Source organism: Semicossyphus pulcher, unplaced genomic scaffold (genome assembly GCF_022749685.1).
Source record: "Semicossyphus pulcher isolate SPU_LCO1_2020_fin unplaced genomic scaffold, fSemPul1.0.p SCAF_11, whole genome shotgun sequence".
Lineage (NCBI taxonomy): Eukaryota > Metazoa > Chordata > Actinopteri > Labriformes > Labridae > Semicossyphus > Semicossyphus pulcher.
The window spans coordinates 28,468,049-28,479,351 of record NW_027211615.1 but is presented as its reverse complement, the minus strand read 5'-3'; the positions used below and the strand labels follow the sequence as shown (position 1 = coordinate 28,479,351).

The 11,303-nt window shown below is 40.8% G+C and overlaps 2 protein-coding genes across 2 annotated transcripts; one reads left to right on the top strand and one right to left on the bottom strand.

Annotated features, from left to right (window-relative positions):
• The first annotated feature begins 1,789 nt into the window (after nucleotides 1-1,789).
• Nucleotides 1,790-3,860, top strand: LOC138585369 (protein CEBPZOS-like). The gene is made up of 4 exons (XM_069657680.1): nucleotides 1,790-1,916; nucleotides 2,335-2,452; nucleotides 2,565-2,609; nucleotides 3,757-3,860. Exons 2-4 carry the CDS (start codon nucleotides 2,335-2,337, stop codon nucleotides 3,837-3,839), a joined length of 246 nt encoding a protein of 81 aa, XP_069513781.1. The 5' UTR covers nucleotides 1,790-1,916; the 3' UTR covers nucleotides 3,840-3,860.
• A 4-nt stretch (nucleotides 3,861-3,864) lies between these two features.
• Nucleotides 3,865-10,893, bottom strand: cebpz (CCAAT enhancer binding protein zeta). Its single transcript, XM_069657681.1, has 17 exons — nucleotides 10,687-10,893; nucleotides 8,659-10,163; nucleotides 8,301-8,532; nucleotides 7,825-7,993; nucleotides 7,622-7,710; nucleotides 7,394-7,447; nucleotides 7,145-7,247; nucleotides 6,908-6,967; nucleotides 6,710-6,776; nucleotides 6,483-6,589; nucleotides 6,198-6,258; nucleotides 5,889-6,085; nucleotides 5,481-5,516; nucleotides 5,046-5,141; nucleotides 4,829-4,893; nucleotides 4,627-4,708; nucleotides 3,865-4,042 (listed from the first exon to the last, which is right to left on the bottom strand). Exons 1-17 carry the CDS (start codon nucleotides 10,882-10,884, stop codon nucleotides 3,882-3,884), a joined length of 3,282 nt encoding a protein of 1,093 aa, XP_069513782.1. The 5' UTR covers nucleotides 10,885-10,893; the 3' UTR covers nucleotides 3,865-3,881.
• Between the last annotated feature and the right edge of the window lie 410 nt (nucleotides 10,894-11,303).

Below are 11,303 nucleotides of genomic sequence, written 5' to 3'. Positions count from 1 at the left end.
GTCCTGCGTATTTACCTGGTGATGACTCTGAAAAGAGGAGAGGACAGACGGTACACACAGCCCGAGCAGAGGAACAAGAGAAGCTGCAGGACCACCGTGCTCTCTGCACACACCCAGCCCTCCCTGCATGTGTGGACGTCAAACAACCTGAAATATTTGAGCTCTTTAGTGCTCTGGTGCAGCTCACACAGACTCGGACAGGAGAAAGGAGTCTTCTACTGGTGCAAAACACCTGAAAAGACTTACGAGTTACTGATGAAAAAGCACCTCGGGAATGTCTCTTCTAATCTTTCATTAAACAAAAGAAGAGTTTGGAATGTATTTTCTTGTGTCCAAACATCACAAAACACTAAAATATTTAAATTTCCTTTAAAGTAAGACCCAGAAACCATCAAAACAACGACACTGAGAATCAGGAACCATCCATTTTTAGTATTTTTTGCTTTTAAAACAACAACAGCAACGTTTCAATTAATCAATTTATTATGGTTCTAAAAATAAATTATGAACTTGTGACAGCTGATTTTGTTTGCCTACATTGCTTTCTCTCGTGGCTGCTGAGGCTCATGGGTAATGAAGTGTAAAACAGCAATTTAAAACTATAATAATCCAGTGTTGAATGACACGTGTCTGTAGAGAAAGTTCTCTTCAGATTTCTCCCCTCACTAAACTTCGCCTGCAGCTGTAAACTGGAGAGTTTGAGATTCAGGTGAGCAAACAGAGTCAGTGAGTTTGGACTTGTGCCTCTGCAGCAGAGACCTGCTCTGAGGACCTGCAGCAGGTGCAAACTCACCTGAGAGATTTCTGAGTCTACATGAAGGTAAATTACATTTCCATATACCCATAAACTGTTGGTTTCTCTCTGAAAACCCCGGAAACAAAATAGTCTGCTCATTAATTTGAATTTCTTTGCATGTTTGATGAGCTGATTAAATAATTTTGGAATCAAATCTAGTTAAAATTAAGTTCTTGAACTTTTAAAAAATAAATAAATCATTAATGTAAATCCTTCTTGCTCTTCCCTACCGAACACTTTCTTTTATTTTATGTTTCAGACTGATAAATAAGCTCCCATTAAGGTACTGATAAGCATTCTGTTTATAAATGTGGTTAACCCTTTCTGCAAATTACATTTATGAACCTTTTTTTTAATCTGGAGTAATTTGCCTTAATTTTATGTTAAATAGTTTATTTTACCCATTTTATATTTAAAATGTATTATGTATAATGATTTTTTTTTATTGCTTTCATTTTTTTAGTTTTGCAGATTTTATTTATTGTTGTTGATAATTGTTTTACGTCTTTGTTGTTTAAATAGTTTTAAAGGTAAAGTTCTTGCACTTTTTCTGCACAGAAGGGCTTTTCTGTTTTTGTTCACTGACCAATAGGCCTACTCCTTTTTTGCGGTCTTTCTCCGGTAAATCATAAATTTAATAATGAAATATTAAAAAATTAAATAAAAAACTTTTTTCTCGCACGAAACCTTAACTAGAGCCGTGTTTTGTTGCATTGTGTCAATGCTGACACCTAGTGGTGAGCCCTTGTAACTACAGCTGAAATACATGTTCTGTTTTGGCAAAGCACCTTTTTGTTTACGTTGTTTCCCCCCCATTTCCCATCTATCACCAATAACAATAATAATTATTAATATTTTTATTATATGTAGTTAGTAGTGGCAGTACTGTAAAAAGTACTTTTACTAATTGCGATTCAGTTGAAGTGAAAAACGCGATCATGTTGTTTGTATCGAACGAGCTTCCGTACTCAGGAAGTACCAGCTGCCAGCATAGCTTGCACAGCACACAGCACAAGGGCAGATTATTTTTTAGCGTTATTTAAGAAACTTAAGCCGTTTAAAGTCATTCGTGAAGACTTATTCTTTTGTTTTCTTTATCGCGAATCTCTATCGACTGAAGGTAAGTTTATTTAAATATAAGAGTTTGTAAACAAAGGCTTAATATGTTTGCTAACTTTTAAGCTAGCAGCCTAAAATGCACAGTATGTCCTACCCCAAATAGAGATTTACAATTGATTAAAGTCATGTCACTTTGTGATTAAAGTGACTGGTTATGGAAGTCCCTAGTTCTCTAAAAGAAATGGTTGTAAATGTAACAATTTGAAAATAAGACATTTTCTTCTCCGTTAAATAGAAGTTTAACATTCATGTTCACATCACATTAATTGTTGGATGGTAGCGTCAGGTCTTTGTAAATTGACTTAAATATTGAATGAAGGAGAACAGTGATGTATAACAGGTTACATTGATTTGTGTTTTTTTTAAATATTTTATAGTTGTTAGTAAAGTTGTGTAACTTCGTGTTGACTTGTCCTCAGATGGCTCCTAAATCTCTGAATCCTCTGGCCATGAAGCTGATGAAGGGGGTGATCGCCCTGGAGCTGGTGGGAGTCTTCGGGGCGTACGGACTCTTTCAAATGATGAACAACAGCCCAGGTGTTTGTGAAATACAAATTATAAATAATCCATGTCGATTTCATCTATGCTGAGGAACACTTAGATCTTTATTTGTTGAACAAATTATGATTTTATTTCCCTCCACCTGCAGATTTCAGGAACACCATGAACAGGAGGTTTCCATCGATTCTTGAAGGTGAGCAGATCAACCTTTTTCCTTCCTAGTCAGGATTGAATTTGAGTACTTTTTTGAATTTTTGATTAGTTAGTTGTTGTTGATGTTTGACATTTAATTACAACATTTTATAAATCTCAGTTGTTACCTCAAAAATGTTCAAGAGCCTTTAAACAAGAAACAGTTTATCTCTCATATCAAATCTCTCAAATATCCAAGTTTTATTAACTTAGTCTGCTATTATAACAACTCCAAACAGACGGCGTATTTATTTAAATATAAGAACTATGTTGTGAGTTTAACACAGGGGGCATATTTATGTTTTTAACAGATCCTATTTAACCATTACCCTCATAATTAAATTATATTCCAATCTGGATAAATTCTTTAATAAAACCATAATTCTGGCAGTGTGTTCCTTAAACTATAGACTGGACTATATGATCCGTTACATGTTAAAAGAAAAAAATATCAGTAAGTAATGGAGCTTGTATAGCTTATTAATTAATTGGCCATACTTGTATAATATGAAAAGTTGATTGAAATTGAATTAATTGATAACCGTAGTTGAATAAAGAAATACTTAAACACATAATCTCACATGCTTAATATTCCCATAAACAGTGTCTATAAAGGAAAACAAATAAAAATGAAAATGTGTTCATTATAATTAATTTAACATATAAAAGAAAATTGATCTTTCTGAATAAAGTTAAAGAACATTTTATCAGATAGATGTTATAATTTCACTTTTTGCTCTAACTCCTCCCTGAAGTCCTGCCAGACATTTAACCCAACTTAGTGGGAAAGTTTGTCTTTGTAATTAAAGGAGAAAAATATTCACTATTTGAATAATTCATACATAACGTTTTTTTTTTAATTTAGTTTGTTTCTAATAGATCAGAACAAGATATATGTGTATTTGTGTCTGCTGTCTTCAAAATTCCACATGAATAAATCAAACTTGATCAGAAAACAATAAGAACTTTAATATGATTAATGAGCTCTGTACAGCGTTACGATAGATACAAGAACATCTGTTTTGTGTTAAATTGGTAAATGTATCAAACATAATGACAGCGTTATCGCCTGTATGCCAAAGTCCTCCTCAGATCAGAAACATCCGTGTTTCTCCTCGATCTGAACACCAGTTTCTGTTTCCTCCCAGTTTACTACAAGTCCAACGAGTGGTCGGGCATCTACGGAATCCGGGAGAAAGACCACGAAGCCTGGGCTGCCAAACAGGACTGAAGCCGTCAGTCATTGAAATCCACAACAAACACACGGCAGCTTCTACTTCCCCCTCTTCTTGTTCCCGAACGTCTTGCCTCCCGCCCTCGCTCGGCCGAACGACTTCCTCTTGTTGAACGCGGTCTTCTTCCTGCGCAGCGTCTTGGCGTCGCGGCCTTGGATCCAGTCGTCGCGCTGAGCCTCCCACTTCAGCTGCTTCAGGCCTGACGGGACAAACAGGAAGTGTTAGAAAAAACAAGGACATTTAAATCACTGCCCACCTCTGGTTACATGGATCTGATATAAGCACACAGCAGGAAGTGACGTATTTGAGTAGAGTTATGGTGGACAAACGCTGGAAATAGAGCTTTATTTATAAAATGTTTTAAGCTGATTGTTGTTGGTCTGACTGATTTTCTCTCTGTGGAGAAGTTATTAAAACAAGCTGGTATCCAGCACACTGAATAAAAACCTCCCAGCTGATTTCTGGCCTCGTCTCATCTTTGTGCCACATCTTAAAGGTTTCTACTGAAGAAGTATCTGATGTATATCGGACAAACCTGCAACTTCTAGCTTGCCGTCTACACTCCTCACATGTATGTAAATGTAATCCATTATTTCAGCTATGCAGGAATCAAAAGGTAAAAATGACAAACAAGTGTCCACTCTAGATATGGCTTACCAGTTAAATTATTGTAGTATTTTATTTATGCTAGGTTTTGTAGTTATTCAGCTGACATAAACATCTTAAACATCACAGGTAATCTGCTGTCTGCTGGATGAGGTGTTGCAGGGTTTGTTCACTAACCTGCTTTGTCTCTGTTGGCCATGGCGTTCATCCCGATGTTGTCAAACTTGGAGCCGGCGTTGTCGTCCAACAGGGAGCCGAACTGAAACAAACCACATTTAACAGGAAGTACTGTGAGAAATTACATTAAATACTTTGTAATAATTTAAAGCCCATCTGGTAACCTTTATTTCCATTAACAATACAACAACAATATACTCACCTCATCAGCAGAAGCAAACATGGCGGCATCTTTCTTTCCTTTCTTCTTCTTCCCCTGTTTGGAGCCTGAAGGAGCAGCAGCCAATAAGACAACTTTAAAACCTTATTTGTTTTACTTTGCTCGCAAGAGCAGGAAAGTCAAAAAAGCCTGACTAAACTCTGAAGTTAAATCACTAAATCCAAATAAAGACCAACACTTGGAATGAAGTCAAACTAACCTAAAGACCCAGAGAAGTCGAGCTCCTCCGTTGATTTCCTTTTCCCCTTCTTGGTGCGAGGAGTGATGTCTGGAGCGTCCATCTCCTCGTCTGAATCTGCAGAGAACACAGCGGAAGTTTAATTCATCATGAACTTTAATAGTAAACTGCTTCTGTGAATTTTACATTGTTAATGTATGCAAGATTTTGTGCTCTGACATAATCTGTGACATCTAAAATTAGTCGTTGCTTGAATGTTTATTAATTTCTTTTTTATAATGTTTCCTTGATAATTTATTGTTTGTATTTGTTTCCTGCATGTTTGTGTCCAAGGACGATAAAGAAATGTGTTTGTTTTCCATCTTTCTGTTTTTAATGTTGTGTGTAAAGCCTAGTCTGTGACAGTATCTACAATATGAAACTGAGATGAAGGTTTGAATGTAGACTTGTTCTCACCACCAAATGCAGCGTCGTCTTCGTCCAGCTCCGGAACTGAAAGAGGAAACAAATCAGCAAATAAATAAAACAATGCTGGACAATTAATTAGCCTGTTCTGCAAACGTGACTTTACAGGACATGTTATGAAGCTTAAATAATCCTCTAAAGTCTATTTTCATCTCTCGCTCTGGTTCTGGGAAAGCAGTCTGATTATTGACTTGTTGAGCCTGGATGAAGTTAGCATAAAAGATAGGGGGCTTTTATTTTGAAATACAGGCTAATAATGATCAGCATAAAAGTTGACACACACAAATAAGATCGTAACTGTTACAGAACAACAGGAACAAATCCAATCGTATGTCTGAACCATAAACAAACTAGAGACCAACTCTGATTAACTTCTTTGAACGGTTCGATGTTCTCTACCTTCATCGTCGTCGTCATCTCCGCCTCCATCAGGATCCATGAACATCCCTCCGTCCTCCTCCAGCTCGTCTCCGAAGTCTTCCTCGTCCATACTTCCCAGAGACACCTCCTCGTCGTCCAGGTCGCCCATGTCCGAGTCGTCCATGTCCGAGTCCGAGTCCTGCACGCCTTTCTTACCTTTTTTACTCTTCACATTTCTGGCAGACGTGGAGGGAAACACACGGAGGAGAGGACACACGAAGTCATTTTCCTGCCAAAACTTTAATTAACCCTGTAAGAAAACAGAAACCTGAGAGCTGCTCCGCTCACCCTGCAAAGTCCAGATCCTCTTCTTTCATCTCAGTGAAGTACGAGTCTCCCTCACAGGAGTCTGTTCAAGACAAGGTCAGAGATCGAGTTATACAATCACTGAATATAAAAGCATTTATAGTAATAGTACAATAAGTGGAATAAATCATGAAGACTTTTATTTTGAAATTTTAAAGAATTGTTGGCTGATTAATTATGAGTAGTTTATGTAATGAATGTTTGCTGCAGTCAAACCTTTGCTAGCTAAACATGAACTGAAAAAACTTTCTGAGCGTCTCGACTCACCGAGTATTTTCTCAAACTCTTCATCGTCCACGTCCTCCACGCTCTCGTTGTCCCCGTCTCCTCGCGGTCGACGGAGCTGCTTCTCCTGCTGACGTTTCTTGAAGAAGCTGTTGAGAAAATACGACATCACAAACTGCATCAACCTGTTGACCTGTATTTGTGTTTATTCTGAAATAAACAAAAACTAAAGCTCCTCAAGTTCTGTCAAAAGACTCGTTTAAACTCACCGATGGAAGAAGACTTCATCGACAGGGATCTGACTCTCCTCTTTAGACAGAAACTCCTCACAGTTCACTGACAGAGACAGACAAATGTTCATTTCACTGATGCAAAAGCAGAGACGTTTTTACTTCATGATTTAGTTTTCAATCAGACAAGAAACAAAAATCTTTCCAATCGTCAAAAATAAGAGATTGAAGCCTCACCTGGTAAAGAGCTGGCAGGTAGCCTCTGTTTGGGCTTTGATGCTGCAGCGTCTGTGTTCTCTGGAACAAAAGGACAAATAATAAAGCTGATATTCATTGTTAGTAACAGACTGCCAGAACATATCGCTTTAACATGTTATATTCTGTCTTTTACGTCATCTTTTCACCAAAGATTCAACATAAATATCCTTGAATAAACCAGACATTAGTCAGTGTAATACAGTGTGCATTATTTACGTTTTCCCTTCAGCTGTTTGGGGTTTCTGAAGACGAATCGATCGAGGAACCTGATGAGGGTGAAGTCCTGCAGAGGGTCCCCTGAGTACAGGATGGAGTCTCCCTGTGGAAACAAAAACAACATGTATAAAGGAGGAAACAGGAAGCGCGTTTACGGCAAAGAACTACCAGAAATAAGGACCCAGAAGAGTGGGAATATTTAATACACCAGCTCCCCTGAGGGATACTGTAAAAGCTGTAAAGGTTTACCTGCAGGATGGCTTTTGCAAACAGCGACACAGACGGGTGGAAGTGCAGGGAGAGCTGCAGAGACACAAACACAGGAAGCAGTTTAGATGTGTTTAGATTATTAAATGTAACACCTGCTGACAGATTCACAAAGGAAACTATTTCATTTTCTTCAAATAAAAAAAATAAAAAAAGATGGCAGTCAAATAAGAGTCTCAATTTTTGGTTGTTGACATATTTGTGTCTCACCCTCTGAAGTTCCCATAAAGTGGCGTGGTCGGCGCCGCAGTAAAGCGGGTTCCTGTGCAGCGGGTCGTAGCTCTGAATGCTCTTCCCTCCTGGATGTAAACAAAAAGTACGAAAAAATACACGAAAATAAACACTCCAGAAGAAGAACGCGTAGAGCGAACAACAGACACACGAAGAAACCCGATCTGAAGCAGCTCACTGACCTTCCAGGTTCTGGTGATGTACCCATGATGCCGCGGGCTTTGCCTCCCCCGTCTCTGCACTTGTTGCTCCTTCTTCCACTTTGTCTGCGTCCACGAAGTGCTCCTCTTCATCATCATCACCACCATCGTCCTCTTCAGCGAGGTCTTTGAACTCCTCCTCGTCCTCGTCCTGAGTGAACACAGCAGAGTGACGTTACAAATCTTTGTCAACACTGTGAGGACTTAAAAAATCACAACAAGGTTTGACGACATGGAGAATCAAAACAAGAAACATGTGTCAGCTATGATTTTTTTCCTGCATAGTTTAAAGTTGTTATTTAATTAATATTAAAAACTGTAAAATAAATATACGGAGGCCAATTCCTGCCAAGCCAACTAAAAATAATAATTCAAATATCACATTTAAAATCCAAACAAAACACATATTTTGTCATAAAAAGTAAACAATTAGTGTGTAAAAGAAATCAGAATCTTACCCCGTCCTGCTGCAGCATCACTTTCAGGCTGGGTTTGGCCTTCATCACCTCGGACACGAGGAACAGCGCCCCGCAGGCGAAGCTGGCGTTCTGCTCGGCGCTGACCTGCAGCAGCCGCTTCACGAAGGCTTTGACTCTTCGCAGCACGATGTCGGCTTTCAGGGATTTGTACAGCAGGTTGAGGAACATGCTCTGTCTGGAGGACGACGACAGACCGGGGTCCACCAACTTCCTGAAAAAGAGGAGAAGAAGAAAAGTCAACATTTCCGTTTTTATCACATTGTTTCTTTAAATGTAGAATATGATCCTAATTAATAGTGCAGGCATGGTTCAACCTGACAGGTGAGGCTGGTGTTACCTGTACAGAGCCACGTAGTATCTGTCAGAGACGCTCTGCTGGGAGTCCATCACCTGGAAGAGCAGCATGAGCGCCTGCACGGCCGTGTTGAACTTCACCAGGTGTACCACTTTGAACAGCGTGTCCAGCTGCTCCTTCACCTTCTCGTCTCCGGTGCCGGCGTAGGGATACGCTCGGTTCACGCCCGACAGCAGGACGCTCAGCATCTTGGACTCGATGTCCTTCTTTTTGACGCAGGCGCGGAAGAAGGAGAAGTAGATGGTGATGAGTTTGGCAGCGAGCTCGGCCTCTTCGTGGCTCAGCTTCACCTGGCTGAGGAAGCAGACTGCGTAGTACTGCGCCTTCGCGCTGATGTTGGGCCGGAACATGAGCCGCTCCACCTCGCAGCACACCACCGCCTTCATGTTGGGGTGTTTGTACAGCAGCGTTTCCAGCAGGTACGACGCTTTGGCCGCTGTCTTGTACTCAGGGTCTCCCAGTTTGTTGACCACCTGGATGAGCAGCGCCCGCTCCTGCTCCGGGCGGCTGCACAGCATCTCGTGGGCGGTGGCTAGCGCCTTTGCTTTGGTGGCCGCCACCGTGTCGTGAGCCACAGTGTCCAGAGAGGCAACAAACTCGGCCACATGGTGCTTCAGCTGGTGCTCAAAGTACCAGAGGACGAGGCGGCGGTCGCGTGCGTCCCTGTTCCCGCTGGCCTTCTCCTCCAGCTGGTCGAACGGGTGCTGGGCGAAGGGGCGGAGCTTCCTGTTCTCCGGTAGCAGGTCGGACAGCAGCAGCTCTCGCAGCGTGTCCAGAGCCATCAGACCCATCCGCCGGCTGCCCTTCTTCTTCACCATGCCGACCAGGTTCTCCACATGCTCCAGCGTGTGAACGGGAGCGTCCTGGATCAGAACTGTCATGGCCGCCATTCTGTCAGCCAGCACACCAGAAGAAACCACCGTCTTCATCCAGTTGGAGTTGGCTCCTTTCTGCAGGATCTTCTTGCTCTTGTAAAGCCCTACCTCGGCCTCGTACAGCTGCTGGGCGAGCGTCTTGTACTGCGACACCAGGGAGGAATCCTGTGGGTCCGATGAGCCCTCGGCTGTGTATTCCAAGTCGAACCATTTCCCTCCAGGTTTGATGAGCAGGACCTGCCTCTGCTGAAACTCAAACACATTTACATTCTGCTTGGCCTTTTTCCCAGCGCTCGTCTGAGCGTCTTTTGTCTTCTTTGCCTTCTGTTTGTCTGCCTCCTGTTTATTGTGGACTTTCTGCTGAGCGGTGGATGGTTGTTCCTCTGTTGAAGCGTTCTTGTCTTTGGCCTTTTTACTCTCCTTTTCTTTGGCGTCTGCAGCGTCGCCCTCAGGCTCGTCTGGGATGGCCTGCAGTCCTGCGAACGCCCTGATGCCCAGTTTGGTGATGAATTTCTCCAGCTCCCCCTCCTCCAGGTCATCTATCGCCCCTTTTTTCCCTCCGTCAACGAGCTCGTTGGAGTCGTCCAAGCCAGCAAGGAGGATGTAATCGGCCTACAGACGGACAAGAGAAGAAGTTTTACATAAAATATACAAGTCATCACTTTATAATGGTTCTAATAGACTGACCTGTACGGGTATTAAGTAGTATTAATGTCAGTTCCCTACACAAAACATGATTCAGTTACGGCAATTACAGCAAAAAATTGACATATGATAGATTAAAATGTTGCTCAATTACTCGACAATAACCAGATTAATATACGAATGTAGTGGTGAGTTCCAGCCCTAGTAATGATATCATAATAATTATGATAACCATTTATACTGGGAATGAAAACACCAGTTAAATAACTCATGTGTGCTTTTATAATAAACGTCAGAATAAAACAGAAGATCGCTTAATGTGTTATGTTCTGAAATTATAATGTACTTTATAAAAACTTGTGCCAGTCTTAAAAACAAAAAATAACTGCGCTACAGTCAAGAAAATAAGTGTGTTAACGGGTTTTCGTTTGTTTAACCATGTTTAGTATGAAGATATAATATGTAGTTAGGTTTTATGTGGTGAACTCACCTGTGTTCCTCCCAGCCGTAAAACCTCGTCCAGGCTGAACTCTTCTTCTGTCTTCGCTCTGTCTCCACCTCCATCTGCTGCTGAATCCTCCTCTTCCTCTCCTCCGCTGTTTTCAGCCTCCATGTCGTCTTCTTCATTCTGAAATGTCACTTTGCTTGTGGGTTTAGATCTTTTACGGTGCTTGTTTTTCGCAGCCATGCTTGCTAACACATGAGGAGACGTGACCCGGATGTGGAAGGTGACGTCACATCCGCGTTTCTTGTAACTAAGTTGTAAAACCGAAACATGTTTTTTTTTCAAATTCAAAAGCATATATGAATAAAACTATACGGAAAATATTGACGTAGTTGTATTTAATTTGTTTTTATTTGAATTGTTCTGCAATTATTCACCGAACCACTTCCTGTTTTTGATGTCACTTATCAAGTTTGACAATATACAACCTATGATACAGGAAATTAAGGAAAACTCTTTCAAAATAATTTAGTCAAGGCTATTGAGGGGCATAATCTATTGTAATTTAGAGATTAGATAACAGATGGAAAAACGTATTTGAGGAATATTCTTGGACCACGTTTAGTCTTTTTTTTCTTCTGTTATTACATTTAAAGTTTTTC

Bases quoted from the DNA above. Each gene is read 5' to 3' on its own strand.
- cebpz (XM_069657681.1), bottom strand. From the start codon at position 10,884: ATGGCTGCGAAAAACAAGCACCGTAAAAGATCTAAACCCACAAGCAAA. The intron at 10,164-10,686 runs GTGAGTTCACCA...GTCCGTCTGTAG, and splicing joins TACGGCTGGGAGGAACACAG to GCCGATTACATCCTCCTTGC. The intron at 8,533-8,658 runs GTAACACCAGCC...CCTCTTTTTCAG, and splicing joins TACTACGTGGCTCTGTACAG to GAAGTTGGTGGACCCCGGTC.
- LOC138585369 (XM_069657680.1), top strand. From the start codon at position 2,335: ATGGCTCCTAAATCTCTGAATCCTCTGGCCATGAAGCTGATGAAGGGG. The intron at 2,453-2,564 runs GTGTTTGTGAAA...CTCCACCTGCAG, and splicing joins AATGATGAACAACAGCCCAG to ATTTCAGGAACACCATGAAC. The intron at 2,610-3,756 runs GTGAGCAGATCA...GTTTCCTCCCAG, and splicing joins GTTTCCATCGATTCTTGAAG to TTTACTACAAGTCCAACGAG.